The 20,117-nt window shown below is 48.3% G+C and overlaps 1 protein-coding gene across 15 annotated transcripts in view; it reads left to right on the top strand.

Annotated features, from left to right (window-relative positions):
- The window catches only part of ZMYM4 (zinc finger MYM-type containing 4), a 1,943,772-nt gene that overhangs the window by 734,278 nt on the left and 1,189,377 nt on the right, over positions 1-20,117 (top strand). For all 15 annotated transcript variants that reach the window (XM_069622579.1, XM_069622582.1, XM_069622583.1 and 12 more), the window contains one exon: positions 10,390-10,540. In XM_069622579.1, the coding sequence (XP_069478680.1) occupies positions 10,390-10,540 (151 nt within the window). The remainder of the gene's footprint in view (positions 1-10,389; positions 10,541-20,117) is intronic.

A 20,117-nucleotide genomic window follows, 5' to 3' on the forward strand; every position in this document is an offset into this window, starting at 1 on the left:
AGCCGAAGAGAAACGAGCATCAATACCCAGGAGTTTGGTAAGAGCCCGCCAGAAGTAAGATGTGAACTGAGATCCCCGATCCGATACTATGACTTGTGGTAGCCCAAAAAGACAAAATACTGCCTTGAAAAACAAGCGTGCCAGTGTTGGAGCCGATGGTATGCCTGCACACGGAATGAAACGGGCCATTTTAGTATAGGAATCGACAATAACCCATATAGTGTCATACCCTTGCTTACGGGGTAAATCAGTGATTAGGTCCATCGAGATGGTGTGCCATGGCCTGGGAGGTATAGGTAATGGTAGAAGTAACCCTAATGGACGTCCTCTGCGTGTTTTGCACTGTGCACAAATCGAACATGTGTTTACATGATTTTCTACATCTCTTCTCATGGCTGGCCACCAGCACCAGCGTTGTAGTAATTCAAGGGTGCGTTGCTGCCCGGGATGGCCATTTATGGCTGCATCATGAGACCAAGCAAGCGCTTGATTTCTTACATCGCAAGTAGGAAGAAATAACTTGCCCTGGACAAACGGCAGCCCGTCCTGAAGTGTAATGTCCCATTCAGCGAGTGCATGAGGATGTTGAGCAACCCATTGTCTGATAGTAGTGAGCATGGTTGGTGGAGGTGTACACATACAAATAACATGGCCCTTTCCTAATAATGTATCTGGATATGAGGCTAGTGATTCCCCACCGGGAGATCGAGACAATGCGTCAGCCTTGCCGTGGTTGGGACCTGGTCGGTGTTTGACCACAAAGTCAAAAGCAGCGAAAAACAGATGCCAACGTACTTGCCGGCTATTGACACATTTTAAAGAAGCTAGATCTTGTAGGTTTTTATGATCGGTATAGACCACTGTCTGATGCTTGGCCCCCAGAAGATGATGACGCCAGGTCTGAAGGGCGTCTTTAATGGCCAGTAGTTCTTTCTCGGTTACCGTGTAATGGGTTTCGGCAGCCGAGAATTTCCGAGAATGATAGGCCACTGGGTGTAGAACACCCGTGGCAGGGCATGGCTGGGACAACACAGCGCCTAAAGCAAATGATGAGGCATCTGCCTCCAGGACATAGGGTAAGTCAGAATCGGGGTGTTGCAAAACAGGAGCAGAAGCAAACCTGGATTTAAGAGCCTCGAACGCCTTTTGGTGCGTAGGGGTCCAATTGTAAGGAACCTGCGGACTGGTCAAAGCAGTCAAAGGAGAAACAATGGAGGAAAAGCCTGCGATGAATCGCCGATAAAAATTGGCGAACCCAAGGAATGACTGAAGTTGTTTAATGTTCACTGGGACTGGCCATTGCAGGACCGCACGAACTTTGGACTGGTTCATGGATAAACCCCCGGGAGAGATGAAGAACCCCAAGAATTCAACTTCCTTTGAATGGAAAATGCATTTTTCTGGTTTGGCGAACAGAGCGTGCGCTTTCAAACGAGAAAGAACCTCTTTGACATGGCAGATATGTTCCTCCAACGAGGATGAGTAAATCAAAATATCGTCCAAATATACCACCACGAACGTATCCAAAATGTCAGAGAATACGTCGTTGATAAAACGTTGGAAAGTTGCTGGAGCATTACAGAGCCCGAAGGGCATTACAGTATACTCAAATAATCCCTGCTTGGAACAAAAAGCCGTCTTCCACTCATCCCCAGGCCTCATACGGATTAGATTGTAAGCCCCTCTTAAATCCAACTTGGTGAAAACAGAAGCCTTTGTTAACCGGTCCAATAATGTGGAGATGAGTGGTAGAGGGTATCTGTTCTTGATAGTAACGGCATTCAATTTCCTGTAATCTATACATGGCCGTAGATCACCTTCCTTTTTTGGCACAAAGAATATCGGGCTGGCAGCCGGGGAACTCGAGGGACGAATGTGACCCAATTCTAAAGCCTGCCGGATGTATTCCTTGAGGGCCTTTTCTTCAGGTTGTGACAACGAGTAGATTTTACCCCTGGGTATAGGGGCGTCTGGAATCAGATCAATCGGACAATCGTACGGTCTGTGTGGGGGTAAACCCTCCGCCGTACCCTTATCAAAAACCATATGGAATTCGTGGTATTCTGCAGGAACATGAGTCAATGTGGCCCCCACGGTATGTGAATGCACAATGTCAGTTGTACTGTCATCTATTTGAGTAGAGGCCATGGCACCCAGAATTGCGGCAGGAGAGGAAAGAGAGTCGTTTTCTACAAGACAAAACTGCTGACACACTTCTGACTCGAACGTGACTAGTCCTGTCTCCCAATTGATCAAGGGATTATGTTGCCTTAACCAAGGTATTCCCACTATCATGCCAAATTGTGGTGTAGTGATAAGATCAAAAGACATTACTTCTCTATGGTTGTTCTGAATCAATACTTCTAAGGGAGCGGTCTGAAATTGGATGGGACCAGAAGACAAGGATGTGCCATCAACCGCATGTACTGGTTCCGGATGTTCTTTTCTGACCAGAGGTAAATTGAGACGATTAGCTAAATCTATATCAATGTAACATCCAGTGGCCCCAGAATCAATGACAATATGAACCATATGCGTAATCTCCCTAGTGGGTTTCAGAAGGGCATGAACTACTATCGGTCTGACAGGGCCAAAGGCGGGTTCAGAAGGATTTGAAGACAGACTCGCCGGTGCCCTCTGAATCAGGGGCGAGTCTTCAGAAAACCCAGTGTTTTGTTCTTAGGACGTCGAGGGCATTCCCTTACATAATGTCCATTTAACCCACAATAAAAACAGGCATTATCCGCCCTCCGACGTTCTCGTTCGTTTGGTGTTATTGGGCTTCGAATACCGCCTATTTGCATGGGTTCAGGGGGGGCAGAAGAGGCCTGACCAGACAGACTGGTAAACGCGGTTTCTGACCTTCTCTCGGATCTTCTTGCGTCGATCTGTAAAGCAAGATCCACCAGATCTGAGAACACCGAAGGAAGGGCAGGAACCACAGAAAGCGCATCCTTCATGGAGTCGCATAAGCCACGATAGAATACAATCGCCTTTTTCTCTTCTGGCCAAGAAGTCTCCGCGGCTAGTTGGTTAAATCGCGCTATGTATTCAATCAGTGATAATTTACCCTGTTTTAAGTCTAATAGTTCCAGATCCCTTGATTGAGCCTTATAGCGTGTATCAAAAACTTTGGCCATTTCGGTTGTGAGGAGCTCGAAATCATACAAGGCAGGATGATTGTTTTCCAACATAGGATTTGCCCAGGTGGCCGCTACCCCAGATAGATGAGACAACAGAAATGCAGCCTTTGTGACTGAGTCAGGGAAAGCCAGGGGTCTGCACAAGAAATGAAGTTTGCATTGATTAATGAAAGTACGATATTTTCGAGGATCCCCCTGGAAACGTTCTGGAGCAGCAAGGGGCACAGGTGCCGGGAGTAACACAGGGGTGGGTGTTGGTGTTGGGACCGAGGATGATTGATCTGAAGGAACAGTATCCCCGAATTCGGTATCTGGTGGCAATGGGTATCGTGTACTTTGTAAGGCGTCAAGCCGGTTATGTATAGCGGACGTGGCGGCGGCCATGTCAGTCCTGAGGGACGTCATTGCCTGAATCAGAGCGGTCACGGGGTCCCCGGTGGAGGGATTCATACTCTATACGACCAAAAGGCTTCACAGTCTGTTACAAAGTTGATGGTCGTGCAGAGTATGGGCTATCCCTCTGTCCCCAAGTATCAAACTGACAACCACGGTAACACCTGTCAGAATGACAATTAGAGCCAAAGGTGATAGTCCGTGGAGTCAGGACGCGGAAACAACCGGAAGAACCCCTGGAGCGCTGCAAAGGAAAGAATATGGTTAGATTATGGTACAATGTGCAATTATCAATGGGTAATCTCTGAATCACTATAGTACCTGTGAGTGTGGGGTTTGATGACTCGTGGTGTGTATAGTGCGTCCTGGTAGACTATCACCTGGGGAATGGACCGAGGTCCCAAGGGAGCACGTGATCTGGATGATTTAGAGTTCGAGGTCAAAACCAGAGTTCCAATACTTGAGAAGGGCTAAACAAGGCAGTCCGTAAAGCAGAACAAGGTTGGCAGCAGTTGATCCAAGAAAATAATCCAAAGTTCCAAAACAGGCAAGGGTTAGGCAAAGAGCAGTCCGAAGTACAAGGCCGTGGTCGAAGGAAGAAATCTTGAACGAATGCAGAAGCGTCACGTGATCCAAGGAAGCAGCTGTGAAGCAACGCTTTCTGTAATTAGGCTCCTTTTATACGGAATGAGGAACACGTGACCACGTTCACGTGACTAAGGTACCAAAGCAACACGTGACCATGTTCACGTGACGAAAAGTACCAAAGCGTTGCCGTGCTGAAATCACGTGATCTTTGCCGTGCTGTGTCGAACCATTCGCCGTCGTGGATGTGATCGTTTATGATGCAGAAGCCTCCATCTTACTTGCCACAAACGTGAAGGACGATACACTCCCGTGGTGTTGAGTATGCCATGTGCCCTACTATGTGTGACTTGCCGGGGCGATGAGGTACCCCTGAGTGTGGATCTGGAGGAGCGGGTCTTCTGTGTGAGAGGCGGTGTGAGAGGCGGTGTGACACCAGGCTAGTTCAATAGCATGGTTTTGAGGGCTTTCCAGAAGGCCATGTGAGAGGTCTGATTCCTGAGGGTGATTGGGACAGCGTTCCATTGTTTAGGCACAATGAAAGGGAAACTGGAACCGCCTACATTGGCCCTTTTAACGGTGGGGATGTTCAGCTGGTTGGCGTAGTTCGATCTTTTTGGTCTGGCGGAGTTCTGACAATTTTGTCTGACAGGAGGGGGCTGTGAGCACGAGGCATTTGTGATTTGTGGCTAGCTTCTTGAATATGATACGCTCTTTGACAGGAAGCCAGTGGGCATTACGCCTGGCCTGGGAGAGGTGCTCTCTTTTTGAAATGTTTAAGTCAGCCCTGAGCAAATTATTTTGAATAACTTGGAGTCTGAAAGTTTTTGGAGGATGTGCCAGCAAAGAGAAAATTGCTATAATCTAGTTTGGACCCAATAGTGGCTCTGGCTATTGAGAGGTAATTTTGTTTGGACAGGTATGGCTTGACTGAATTAATCAGTTTAGTTGTGAATGAGGATGCAATGGCGCTAACCTGGCGTGTCATGGAGAGTATGGAGTCAAGGTATACTCCCAAAGTGTTTACTGAGGGTGAGTCAGTGATTATTGTGTTGTCTATCTTGAATGCGCTATATTGATTATCAAGTTTGCTGAGAATTTCCATAGGGCCAACTTTGAGGATTTCTGTTTCATCCCCATTGAGGAAGAGCCTGTTGGCTGCATCCAAGCTTGGATGGTGGAATAAACCAGGTGCAGTGTCATGGCATTTTGTTCATATGAGCCAGAGAGAAAGCAGGACCCGAGTGTTGTCAGCATAGTTTGTGTAGGCTGTGCCGCACATGTTAAGTTTGTCAAAAAGTGGTTTGGTGAAAATATTGTACAAGGTGGGCGATGTGCAGGAGCCTTGGGGACACCGCAGTGGATGGTGGTGGGTGTTGCACAGGTCTGGTCTGAGAAGGCTTTCATTGCCCCCTCAAGGAAAGAGGTGATCCAGGTAGTGGCCTGAGGGATGAATTGTGCTGACTTAGTGAGATATCTGCAAAGGATCTTATGGTCCACAAGATCAAACCTTGCAGATAGATCAAGGAGGAGGACAAGAGCAGGTTTGCTTTCATCCATTATCTCAGCAAGTAGATTTTTTAGATCCAGTAGGGCAGAATCAGTTCCATGACCCAGGCGAAAGCCTGATTGCCTCTTTCCTAAAATGCGTAGGATTCAAGGAAGTGCTGGATTTGGTATAGGCAGCTTTATCAAGGATTTTTACAGAAATGTTACTGTGGTAATGGGACGGTAGTTGTAAAGGGAAGAGGGATTTAGAGTTGGCTTTTTTAAGTGCAGGCAAACCCAGGCTTCTTTAAGATATGATATGGCATTCATAACACGCCTCAACACAAGTGTTTCAAGGCGCGACGAGGCAGGTGAGGGGGAACAGTGGGAAGACAAAGACAACGATCCCATTATGCCAGGTGTCATTCAGATCGCGCAAGTGCTTGGGAAGGGGAAAGTGCGGTACATGGGATAGTAGATAAATAACAATAGGAAAAGGAAGTGCCAGCTGGTGGCTGGCAAGTGCAAGGGTAAGTGCAGACATCTGGTGTCAAGTGCTGGAAGTGGGGCTGACGGGATACAGAGACAGTTCCCATGTGCGGGGGTTGCCCGGATGGCAGTGCAGGAGTGTGACTGGCGGGGGAGAGGAGCTGGGCCCTAGATCAGAGGGTGGCCAGGTAGCCAGTGCAATTTCAGTTTCAGCAAGAAAGTCAGCAGGGGAGAAAAAGCAGAAGCAAAGAGAAAGGTTTTGAGGTGCTTCCGGAACCGGAGATGATTCTCCTCAAGTTTCAGGGAGACAGGGAAGCTGTTCAGAGGGAGGCCCCGGCCGAAGACAGATATCTATCTCCAGCTCGTTGCTTGGAGAAGCGTCTGACCCTGAGGGAGTTGGAGGCGAATGAGCAAAGAGCTTGAGAAGGAAGAAAATTACTAAGAGTTGAAGGTATTGAGGTGCCAGAAGGCCTTGTGGACAATGCAGAGGGTTTTGAACTTAATCCTCGCAGCCACTAGGAGCCAGTGGAGAGATTTAAGTTCTGGAGAGATACGATCCCTGGACTTGATGCCAAGGACAAGTCTCGCAGTCCTGTTCTGGATGAGTTGCAGAGGGCGAAGAGTAGAAGCAGGCAGATTTAGGAAGAGGCTGTTGCAGTAGTCCAGCCTAGAAAGAACCAGAGCTCTGGAGACTGTGAGCTTCTGGGGGAAGGAGAGTAAAGGAAGAATACCCCTGAGGAGGTGCAGCTGGTAGTGTGACTTCTTAGAGACGTCGGAGATGTGAGCAGAGAAGAAGAGTGTGGAGTCGAAGATGACCACAAGGTTTTTAGCCTCACAGGTGGGAGCAGGAAGAGGGCCAAGAGAGGCCAGCAAGAGAGTGACAGGAAAGGAGGGAGCAGGTGTGCCGATGAGGAGAATCTGTCTTACTGGCCTTAAGGCAGAGATCATTGGCGGCGGCACCACTCCTGGATGGCGGACAGGCAGTCGGAGATGAGAAAGGGAGAAGAGGTGGCTGAATGTAGCCTGGAAGTGAGCAGAGTGTCATCCGCATAACCCTGGAAGTTGGGACAGAGCGCTGCAATGCGGTGGGCAAGCAGTGCCAGGTATTGTTTAAACAGCCAGGGAGAGAGTTTACACCCCTGGGGAACACCACAGGTAGAGCTAGAGGAGAGGAAGGACCCAAGTTGGACCTGGGAGGGTCGATCAGAGAAGAAAGAAGTCCCCCATGCCAGGGCCTGACCGGTGATACCCAGGTTATCACGGAAACGGTTGAGCAGGATGGCATGGTTGACCGTGTTGAAGGCAGAAGAGAGATCAAGTAAGATGAGGACGCATGGGGTGTTGGAATCAAGGTTGCAGAGCAGGTCTTCACGGATGTCCAGGAGAGCAGTTCCGTGCTTCTGGCAGCTCGAAGGCAGGGAGGGACAATGGCTGACGCAAAGGAGGCATTTATGAATGCTGTGAGAAAATGTTCAAGGGTGTAGGTGCATTCTTTGATGATTTTGGCAGGACAGATGTCCCCTTTGCAGTTAGTTGGTTTTAGGTGTTTGAGCAGGGCTATGACTTCAGATTCAGAGACATCCCTGAAGGAGATGAGGTTTTTGTCCGGGTGGAGTATGTTTATCGTGGGAGAGGTAAGGAGGTCCAGTAGAGCCAGGGCTTCATGGTGGGCTCGAATTTTTGTCTGAAGGAGGTCAATTCTATTAAGCATGGCTGACTGGATACTAGAGCACCAGGCTTCATTATTAACAATGTCTTGGGCACTGGTGGCGGGAGTGGATAGTTCTATAAAAATGATGAACATTTCTTTAGATTCGATGTGGCATTCAATATTCTGGTGTAATGAGTTGGCTTTGGCTGTGATAATAGCTATTTTGTATTGATTTGATCGTTTTTTCAAATTCATCCATGAGGGAATCTTGTGGATTGTTTTGCCATTGGTGAGTGCTTTGCGTTTGAGGGTGCGTAGTTCCTGGAGCTCGGAGGTGAACCAGGAGTTTGTATGCTTTAACACTTTGGCTTTTCTTTTGTTCAAGCAGCACTATGGCATCAATTGCTAATTTGAGGGTGCTGTTGTATAATTCTGCTCAGATCACGGAGTCTTTAGAGAAGGGACGCTTGAAGCATGGACCTTCTAGAAAAGGTTGCAGGTTGACTTGGGTAAGTTTGTGTTCACTTCTGGCTAGTGATGGTGGTGTGGGAGTGTTGTTTGGTAGTTGTAGGGGTGGGGATAGTGAAGTGAATGACGTGGTGGTCGGTCCAGGAGTAGGAGGTGTTAGAGCTAATGGCGGCAGAGCAGTTGAGGTCTGCAACCCAGTCAAGGGTGCGTCCTTTGGAGTGTTTGTGGGGTCAGTGATACATTGCACAAATTGGATATCGTGAAGTTCTTTGGTAAGGGCTTTGGCTTGCTTGTCCTTGTTTTTACTTGCACTATGCTCTGTTTCCTGTTTAATTGGAACACCTTTTTCAAATTAATATTTTGTCTAGCCTTTCATATGGTGTATTTTTCAGTATACTAGTGTGTTTTTTGTTTTCTTTTGTGTTGATGATTGGGAATAATTGTACTTTCCTGCTAGTCGTCCTCCCTCTTGAAGTTCAGCCTGACTGCTCAGTTACGCTTACCATTGTAGAGTTGGGTCTTTCTATTTGGGTGACACGCTTTTCTACCATTAGGTTTGATGATTACACTGCTCTTCCCACAGGGTTGTTTTAAAGTCTCCCTAAAACCAAGGACGCATTGTTCATCAGGATCCAGCCCATTACCTTGCATCCCAAAACCACCCCACTAGAGAATTATTCATTAATCTAACATGGCACACCAGAAAATCTCACCTCCCAAAAAATTAACGGGGACACACTGTGCCAACTAAATGCGATTCCTGTATCAGTAGAATGTCTGGACTGTATGATCGCATATTTCTTTCAAGCCATTGACCTTCTGTGGAAGTACACCTAGTTGGTCCTAGTTTCTCCAATTTGATGGTCACGCCTCTGCCATTAACCGGGCATGCGCATCCCGTGACGTGTCCTGCGGCCGACATGCGCCAGGGGGGCGTGGCACCGAAGAGAGGTGAAGACAATCAAAAAAAATAACAGAACGGGTAGCAAGCGCAAAGTTAAAGTCTCAGCACCTATCTGCCAGGTCCGACATCGTCCCTGCGGAAAAACGGACAGAGGTCAGGTGACAGATGGTGGGGGGTGGGTGTTCACACACCCAGGGCCACACCCCAGCACGCTATACTAAATTTAAAGGGGCCGCTCAATTCGTCACTGCCAAAGCATCCTGTACCGTCCCCATGTTGGGAGACGGCCACAAGGATGGAGGAAAGTGGACGGAACAGATGTGTATACAAGCTATCCATTTTTTTGGCTCCGAAATCAGAAATGAGCTTGATGCATATTCTTTACAGAAGAACTTGAATATACAAGATCTCTGTGTTAAATATTGATACACTTTTGTGGTGTGAGTAACTTTCCCTCCCAGTACATGTTCAGCTTCTGTCGCCTGGTTAATGGTCCAGGCGTATACAACCATGGACAAAACAGTTCCTGAGTGTATTCATGCCCATGCGGTCAGAGCCAAGTCCTTGGCTGTGATGTTTCAGAGGCATGCTTGTTGGGATGAAGTCTGCAAGGCAGCTACTTGGGCCAATTAGTCGGCCTTATGTAAGCACTATTCCTTGAATACCAGCTCCAGACGCAATGCAGAGTTCGGGCAGGCAGTTCTAAAGAACCTTTTTGCTTTGTCCTAGATATGAGACAGGTTGTCACAGCTTCACCTTATGTTCTTGTTTGGTCGAATCGCCCACAAGGATATGGAGTAAAGGGGACAGGATGTAGGAGTATTAAAAATTGCTCACTGTAGTGACTAGAGTACTTGTGGCCCCCTTTCCTCCATACGTTCCACCCACCTTCCCCTGCTTATATACAGGGCCTAATATATTCAGTGTAGCCAGGTATTTAAGCGACTGATGTGTTACAAGGCGACTGAGCTTAGGTGCCAGAACGCAGGGCCTCGGTGGGCGTTCACACGCTGTAGTAGGTTTAAAGGGGACACTCGTTTTTTCGCTGGCAAAGGATCCTGTACCGGCCCCATGTTGGCGGATGTCCATGAGGATGGAGGAAAGCGGACTATGGATCATGAGTACTCTAGTGACTACGGTGAGTAACTTACATTTTTAGCTATATCGACGGGGGGGGGTGGAGAGCTTTTTAGATTGATGTTCTGCTCTGTAACCTTTGTGCTGGAGTTTGTAGTGGGTTGTTTGATTTCTACTCATCTCTTGAACAGGGTAAAATGTTCCAGTTCTGTGGGAAAGCCTGCTGTGACGAATACAAGAAGATTAACAGTGTCATGGCAATGTGTGAATACTGCAAGATAGACAAGATCATAAAGGAATCTGTGCGATTTGCAGGCCTGGATAAGACATTCTGTAGTGAAGGTAAGCTGAATATTTAATCAGTATTTATTTTATTGTACTGTAGTACTAAGTGGCCTTACTAAGAATCTGTCGTAGAAAAGGTTTTTGACATAGATTAGTTTGTATTTTATTAACATTTGTACAAAGGGCGATTGGCTTAGCAACTTTATGGGCAGTGGCTACCTTCCCATTTTTCTAGGCATATAGAATAAATGTAATTTGGGTTCCCTACAAGACGAATGACATGGGTCAAATTTACTTAATATTGAATGAAGTGTATATTGTCATATTACTAATACAAAAGAGACACAAGGCATATGTGAGTAAGGTTGCCCCTAGGATTCATAACCTAATCACTAGACTCTACAGAAGAAATCTTACTAACAATTCCCTAATCATAAAAAAAGAAATATGGTGGAATGACTGGATACAGAACAGGATGACGCAAAATATAATCTATCAATCAACTGCAAGGCGGATGTACGATTATTGAATCACCTTCCGTCCTCTACAGATTCCCGTGCCCAAAGGCGAGAGATCTGTTATTGCAAATAAGGCTGAATCTCTTGCTAACGAGAAGTGTTGAATCAATGGAAACAGATCAAGGGGGACGACTTCCTGGCGATTCTGCCCCAATAGTCAGTAAAAGGAAACTCTCTGACATATATTGATGGAATGTGAGGGGCTATCAACTATTAGAGATAAATACTGTGAGGAGATTATCCAATCAAGATGGCAGTCTCTAAACCCAAATGAACAATGGGACTTGCTGATATTGGGTGAGCAGAAAACCTCGATCTTTAAAATACTGCATTTCTGGATAGAGATAACTACCTTAAAGAACTTTGTGCTTTAACGGGGCGACAAGCTAGCATTGTACATAGGTGCACATATGTGGATCTAATGTTTTTTTAAAAATAGGAATTAACGATGGATGTAAAAGTAAAAGGTTTGAAATAAACCAATGTACTAATAAAAAGAAATAACATAATACAAATATAGACCAACTCGTGTAACTCTGTAGTAGTGTCACTGAAAAATTACTCCATATTCATCAAAGTATAAATCTTTAACCATCAAAAAAAGTGAAAGTACAAAATATAAAGAAATACATATTTTAAACCTTACCAAATAGTGACAATTGTTTGCATATACAATTAGGCAATGTTTGGTGGTTGTAAAAGTATATCAATATGGTTAGTATCACTCAATTTCCTTTGAGTCCAACACTTGTTTCTGTATACAAAAATTATTTGAGATACGTGTTGAGAAGATACCCCTCATGTTTCATGCCTTATTGTAGATTACCACGAGTCAGTGACTTCCTCAGAGGAATAATGGCAATTGCAATCTTTCTTAATAAAAACATTCACTGGTAACATCACAATCTACAGAGAACTAAAATGTGTATTTAAAATTAGTCAGGTACCAGTACTGCTAACACAGGGTTTGTTATAGTCAAACCTATTCAGAGGTGTCCATTGTTATCCTCTGTAGTGTCCCATAGAAGACTAATAATGGTCTTAATTATGGTAGAGTACTAATACTCCACACTAAATGGCGGCAGACTTAAACTATAATCAAATCCGATTATGAAGGAAATAGTAGAGATATCATGTATAAGACAGTATGTTCTCTAGGTTCTTAGGTGAAAAGGTCTGACTAAATTCTTACCAACCGGTCTTTTCAGGTATCAATGATATGTGCACAACTTTGCATATCTATTGGCAATTAATTTATTAATACCATTATTAGAAACAGGCCAGTATGCTGGCTCACTTTTTATCACAAAAAGAATGGAATTAATTGATCTTATTAATTTACATGTTAGGTGTATCAAAGGCACAGCATGTGGCTTGCATACAGGAAAGTTATGTTTCTTAGTTTCGTTCTACATACACTGTGAAACACATTTGGCTATGCTCACAGTCCCCTATTCTAAAAACAAGGCATAGTCTATGTATGCATAAAAGCACTAAACACTATCCTGTATACAAAACTAGATAACTATAACTTATTATTAAAGCTTGTAAGTATGCATGTTGATCGCCTCCTCCTCCTCTCCTTCCCTCATCTCTTGACGGTCTGTCTGCGCTCCCTCCTTCCCTGTAGCTCTCTGGCTGGCCTCTCTTGGCCCTATTCCTGCTCCCACCTACAAGGCTAAAAACCTTGGTGTCCTCTTCGACTCCACACTCTCCTTCTCTCCTTGCATCTCTGACGTCTCTAATAAGTCAAACTACCAGCTGCACCTCCTCAGAGGTATTCTTCCATTCCTCTCCTTCCCCCAGAAGCTCACTGTCTCCAGAGCCCTGGTTCTCTCTAGACTGGACTATTGTAACAGCCTCTTTCTAAATCTGCCTGCTTCTACTCTCCACCGTCTTCAACTTATCCAGAACAGGACTACGAGACGTGTCTTTGGCCTCAAGCCTAAGGATCGTATCTCTCCAGGACTGAAATCTCTGCACTGGCTCCCAGTGGCTGCGAGGATTAAGTTCAAAACCCTCTGCATCGTTCACAAGGCCTTCTGGGGCCTCAATACCTTCAATTCTCTCTTCCTAAATATCTTCTCCAAACCTTCGCTCATCCGCCTCGAACTCCCTCAGGGTCAGCCGCTTCTCCAAGCAACATGTTGGTGGTAGATCTTTCTTCGGCAGGCGCCTCCCTCTGGAACAGCCTCCCTTAAACTTGAGGAGAACCATCTCTGGTTCCGGAAGCACCTCAAAACCTTTCTCTTTGCTTCTGCTTTTTCTCCTCCTCTTCTCTACTGACCTCCTGGCTATAACCGTAACTGCACTGGCTACCTGGACACCATCTGATCTTGGGCCCAGGTCCCCCCAGCATCACACACCTGCACTGCTTACCCGGCAACCCCTGCAAGTGGGGACTGTTTCTGTATCCGTACAGTCCCCCTACCAGCCCTTGACTCCTGATGCCTTCACTTACCCATACACTTGCCACATGCTGGCCGTTTACATATTTGTTATCATCTTTTCCCATGTACTGCACTGTCCCTGCCCCCTTCCCACGCACTTGCACGATCTGAATGACACCTGGCCTAGTAGGATCGTTATCAGTCCTCCTTTTGTCCTCCCCCCCGCCCCCCCTGCCTCGTCACGCCTTGAAACACTTGTGTATAGGCGTGTTATAAATGCCATATCATAGTCAGAAGAACACCATTGGTGCATAAAACTCTCTCTCGCTCTTGTGTTAAAGTACCTACAGAAAAAACTAGTGTTAATTACGAGTGGACTACATGTAGATAACTATGAACATGTGACTGAGTTTAAGAATGTGAACTAAATGCTCCACGGGTCATACCTTATGTGAGAAACCTGAGGGTGTTCTCACATCTACTCCCCTTGGATCCTCTATGCAGGTGGCCATGGAATGGCATTGCTTTTGGATCCTGACGCTGGGGGTGGACAATCGAAGGAGGATCACCTGGATGATGGGTGCTCTGGGATTGTAGGTGGGATGCCCGTAGGTAAGACACAACCTCCCATCAGGAAGGGACCTCTATCCCAGAAGTAGTTATGGGATATTGTTCACCATGTTCCCATATCTCTGACAAGGGTAGGAGATATCATCCCAGACGTGGTAGGAAGGGTTAAGGGTGAGGGACCTTGGGACAAAACAGTGTTTGTTTTGTTTTCGTGAGAACCAACCTAACCCTCCCCTGACCTCTATGGGTCATTATAGAGCAGTTTCCCTTCATTGCCCTCTTGGGGTACCGAAAAGTACTGAGACGAGGAAGAAACCGAGAGTTATAAACATTACCCACTTTCCCTACTCTAGTATTGAGACGAGGAAGAAGCAACTGAGAGTAATAGACTCCACTTACACTCACCACTTTGGTACTGGGTCAAAGATGGATGAAGGTCAGGCATGTAATGGTAATCCGGGGGGTGCTGGGGGGCCTGGACACTTTAATCAATGGAGTCCACTCGCAGCACATTGAAGTATCACAGGTGTATAAAAGGGGTGCAGATGCATATGGGGGGGTAAGCAGCAGCAGAGAAAGCAACAGTAGAGAGCCAAAAAGCCAGGGAAGGAGCTGTGCGGGAGCACTTGATACCGAGACGTCCACCAAGAGAGAGAACCCTTGGACTGAAAGCAAGTAAGCAGAGGCAGAGCTACGCACGAGATCTGGCAAGTGCTGAATGAAGCGCACGGTTTTTGCCGCTGAGGGAGAAGCCGGCGAAACAAGCTGCCGGGTCTGGAAGAGTGTTGAGGACACTGGAGTTACCCGGGTGCTTCGAGACCGTGAATGGAGTAGCGGTCCATGGAAGTAAGCAAAGTTACACTTATTAAATACCGAACTGAATGAACTGGGCAAAGTTAAACTTATTGAATTTCCGAATTGAAGGAAACAAGCAAAGTTACATATATTAAAATACTGAATTGAAGGAAACTGCTTATATTGAATACTGAAGTGAAAAGAAGGCAACGACTATTCATTTTGAATGGGGAGATATGTGAAACCGCACACATGCTAACATTCTCCACTGCACCTCGTAAAGGCTACTCCTTCCCTGGGGAAGTGCCCAAGCAGGAGGGGTATTCCAGGCCGCTGAGGGACCGCACGGCTCTAGTACCGGGTGTTAGGGAGAATTCTCTGTTTAGGCTGAATTTCCTAACCTAGTGAGTCCCCCAGCAGCTTTGCTGGATTTCTGGAGTTTTTTTTTTTCCTCCTGCCAAGAGTGAGTCTCTCTTCCTCACACTCTTGGACATGATTTGAGGGGTTCCTTTGACTGTTAATGTGTTTTATGGGCTATGGGGTCTTTTACTCCATAGGGTCTCATGTGTTTTTACTATGTGTTACACAGCACCCTAAGTGCAGACACAGGGGTGTCATAGTGGCACCCCACCGTAGACTCCATACCCTGGGACTGACTGTCTCCCAGGGCATGTAAAGTCACCATTGGCTTTACTAGTCCCAAATTATGAACAGAAACCAGTACAAACCATCTTATTGTGGACGTACTGGTCGGGGCAATTAGATTGCCCCGGGGTCTGTTAGTCGAGGGGGCACGTCTCCGTCCCCCCTGATCGAGTCTTGGCTGGTGGCAGTGGATACTACTTTTTATATTCGACCGCGAATATATCTCTATGGGATTTTCCCATTGTTCGAGGCTACCAACTTTAATTATTTAATTCTCATAGCCTCGAACATACCGCTGGTTTATTAAATATTAATTCGCCGGTTGGTATTTTTTGCCAGAACTAGATTCGAAAATGGCGTTTGTGTTCTCTTCTGTGACTCCAACCCAAGTCGAGCCCTTTGTTCCACTTTTTGGTGGGCTTCTCCACAGAAGCCTTCAAAAGTGGTGCCACTCTGTCTGGGTACCACAGGGGGTGTGGGAGGGGGTTTAGGCACCCTGGACTGAGTTACGTAGGTGACTCAGGTCGCATTCTTTTATGTGATTGGCCCAAGTGGTGAGCCGGCCGGCTCACCACTTAGCATGTTTGATTGACAGCTAGGCTGAGTAAATGGGGGTGTGCTGCATAAAAGCAGGGCTTTTGGGACTGGAACTTTAGAAGTCAACCACAGGACCTGAAAATCCGACGAGGGAGAAGCTGAGCCGACCTGCTACGACGACACCACCGGTGGAGCCCTGCGGAACCGACTCACTTCCCGACGACAGAGAAGATCTCCCGGCTGGAGAGGCTTCTTCCCGTGACTGGTGGGCACAACCATTTTTTTTTTTTTTTAAACTTTATTTTATTAACATTATCGTAATACAACAAACAGGCTGGAAGCTTTACCATGGAATAAACATGTCACCAGCCCAAAAAAAAAGGAAAGAAAGAGCCCCTCCCCCCACGTCCTCCCAAAAAGACAAACCCTCCCCCCCATTAACTTGGATCCAGTAGAACCCCCTTCACAGGGAGACGCGTTGCAAACTTTGTGTGACCGGAGTTCGGGAAAGAGCAAGAGTTTCAACTGCTTGTTTGGCTGCATGTCATCCGCTGTCCCCCGGGCCGTGGGCGCCCTTTTCCATCCACGTTCCCTCCCCGAGCCTCAGTGGACCTCCCATCCCCAGATCTGCTGTACCCCGTACCAGTTAGTCTGGAAAGAGTTCATGTCATTGTTCATCATCGCTGTTAATTTGTCCATCAAGAACATGTTTTTGACCTTGTGTAGCCAGTCCTCCTTTGCGGGCGTCTCCCTGCTCTTCCATTTCTGGGCCAAGGCCAACCTCCCGGCCCTCAGCATTGTTTCCCACATTCTCGGGTATCTGTATACCTCCGTGTCCTCTGGGGGAAGGCCCAGCAGCACTGTCAGGGGATTATGGGGAAGCAGTTCCTCCGTGACTTCAGCGATCCAACCCCTTACCCTCTCCCAGTATGTTTGCGCTTTTGGACAGTGCCACCACATGTGGCCCCTCGTGCCTGCCTGGTCACATCCCCTCGGGCAGGCGGGAGATGTTCCCGTGAACATTTTTGACAGTTTGATGGGGTCTCTATGCCACCCCTGTAGGATTTTAAAGTTGTGCTCCATGTCCGCTGTGAACAGGTTCCCGTGGAATGCTATTTTAAATATCCTCGACAGGGAGTCCTCCGAAATTTCTTCCCCGGCCAGGTCGTTCCAAAAAGTGCGGAACCCCCTCCTTCTCCCCAGGTCAACCGTGTTAAGGATTTTGTACATTGCAGAAACCGCCCCCTTCCTGGAGGTTGCAGTATCTAGTAGTTTCTCAAAGGGGGTCATCTGTCTCTTTAGACTCTGGCCCCATGATTGATCGCACAGGATACCCTTCAGGCGGAGGTACTCGATTATGGAGATTGACTCTGGGCCGAGGGCGACCCTCAAGTCTTCGTATGGTAGGAATTCTCCCTCTTTAAACAGTTGTCCAGCCCATTCCATCCCTGAATCTGACCAGGACTGTGCATTACGGAACCCCCTGTTTCCCAGTCTAAGTGGGTGACCCCAAAGGGATGACATCGGGGACGGCCATGATGTCAGATGTGCTGTTTGGGGGCCCTCCCTCCAGATTGCCCAGAGAACTCCCAGTGTTGGGTGGGATTTGAGCCTGTTCGGGATGAATTTGGGTGGGGCCCATAGGAGGTCGCGTACCTTGAGTGGGTGCGCATCCATGTCCTCCAGGTACGACCAGTATGTGCCCATCCCTTCCCTCATGTGTTCCAGGAGGACGCGCAATTGGGCGGCGCGGAAGTAAAGGTGGAAGTCAGGCAGCCCGAACCCCCCCTCCTCTCTAGGTAAGGTAAGAATGGCCTTCGCGGTTCTCGGGGTCCTGCCCTGCCATACAAACTCGCGCACCGCGTTCTGGAGGACCCTGAATGTTTGGTCGGGGACGCTGGTAGGGAGAGCGGTGAAGAGGTATAGTAAGCGCAGGAGTATATTCATTTTCACTGCCGTCATGCGGCCGTACCAGGACAGGATCATGGAGCCCCATCTCCTTAAATCGGCGGTGACCTGTGACATAACGGGGTCATAGTTGGCGGGGGCGGGATTGGACAGGTCCCTGGTCAGAAAGATCCCCAGGTATCGGATTGAGGTCTTCCCCACCGCTATTCCCCCCAGGCTGTCCCGGGAGTCTAGGCCTGGGTCCCGAGTCTTATGGGGAGGAGGACTGATTTAGATGTGTTGATCTTTAGGCCTGAGAAGCGCCCAAATGCGGACAACAGGGACAGGAGGGGAGGGGGGGGGGGTGAGGATTTTGGGTGCACCAGATAGGCCAGGATGTCGTCTGCAAACAGGGAGAGCTTGAATTCTACATCACCTCTCCTGATCCCCCTGATGTCTGGGTGTGATCTGATTGCTATTGCCAGGGGTTCCATATTTAGGACATAGATCAACGGGGAGAGTGGGCATCCCTGTCTTGTTCCTCGTGATAGGGGGAGTGGGTCCGACAATCTACCATTCACTTGGACTCTGGCCTTTGGGGCCCTGTATAATGCGGCTACCCAGTCCCTGATGTGTGTCCCGAAGCCCATCTTCTGAAGGGCGAGTTCCATGAACCTCCACTCGACCCTGTCGAATGCCTTTTCTGAGTCCAGGGAAAGGACGCTCGCGTCTAGGTCCGACACCTGGGCGTAGTGAAACAAGTCTATGGTCTTGCGAATATTATCTGAGCCCTGTCGCCCCCTAACAAACCCCACCTGGTCACCGTGGACCAGCTTCAGTAGGACCCCCTCCACCCGGCTCCCGATGACCTTGGCTAGGATCTTAATATATTCAGCAGGGAGATCGGGCGGTAGGAGGAGCACTCCGAGGGGTCTCTTCCGTCCTTGGGGAGCACTACAATGATTGCCTCCATCATGGAGTCTGGGAGAGGGCCCCCCTCCAGAACCGCATTGAACACCCTGACCAGGTGGGGGGCGAGGGCCGACCGAAACCTTTTGTAAAAGTAGACTGAGTAGCCATCTTCGCCCGGGGAAGTGCCCACTTTCATGCCCCTGATCGCATGTTCCACCTCCTCCTCGGTCACCGGACCCTCCAACCCCCCCGCCATCTCCCTAGACAAAGACGGGACCTGTATGGAGTTTAGGAATTTGGGTACAAGGTCTCGTCCACCAGGACATAATCTATCCGGGAAAATGTGTGCACGGATGAGTAGTAAGTGAATAAGGGGGTGTCCGTTCTAGGGGTCGGGACCGTGTCCACCAGGCCCAGCTCTGAGTTGACCCTCTGGAAGCCCCGTGCCATGATCTCATCGGGTGCCCTGGGGGCCTGGGGACCAGCTCGTTTCCTGTCCCGAGTTGGGTCCAGGACCATGTTAAAGTCCCCCCCTCTCATCCCCCCCCCCCACCACCGTCCCATAGACAAAGCCTTTGAGTTTGTCCCTCACTTCCTCCCAGAACTGGATTTGGCCTTCATTTGGGCCGTAGACAACGGCTAGGATAAGTGGGGCGCCCTGCAGGGATCCCCGCACCATCAGGTAGCGACCCTCTGGGTCCTTCAGCACGGCCTCTTTCTCGAGCCCCACGTTCCTCGCTACCAAGATGGCCACCCCCTCTCTTTTTATTTTTGTGGGATGCACTGAAGACCTCCCCAATACCTCCTCCCCGGATTTTGGGTTCCTTCCCCCGTGGCCAGTGGGTTTCCTGCAAGAAGAGGATGTCGATGTTGGCCCTTCTGAACTCTCTACAGACCAGGGATCTCTTTGTGGGCGTGTTTAAGCCCCGTACATTGAGGGAGCCCACTCCCAAGCCAGGTAGACTATACCATAGTCCCAGATTCCCTCCCTCTCGGTCATTACCATCTCTTTTCTTCGCGTGCTCCCTTGGTTCTACTTTGTGGTCCCCTTTGTTCCCTCCCCACCCCCCCCCCCCCCCCCCCGGTGAGCCTAAAACACCCCAACTGCCCCCCGTGTCCCAACCATGTCTGAACAACCCCAACTCCCGAATACACCCCCACCCCCCCTCCCCTGCGTCCAGCCAATTAGTTCTGCCATTGCTGGCTTTTGGCCGAACCACCAGCCCGCCCACCTCGGCCAGGCATTTCACACATAAAGCTCATCCCCTCAAGCCCCCAATATTCCCCCCCGGCCGTAACCCGACCATGTGTCCCCTGTACTTGCTGTTCATGGGGACGGTAGTAGTGGTAGACTCTCCGAATCTGCGCATATCCGTCCCG

Source organism: Ambystoma mexicanum, chromosome 11 (assembly GCF_040938575.1).
Source record: "Ambystoma mexicanum isolate Mex_15411 chromosome 11, UKY_AmexF1_1, whole genome shotgun sequence".
NCBI classification, from domain to species: Eukaryota; Metazoa; Chordata; class Amphibia; order Caudata; family Ambystomatidae; genus Ambystoma; species Ambystoma mexicanum.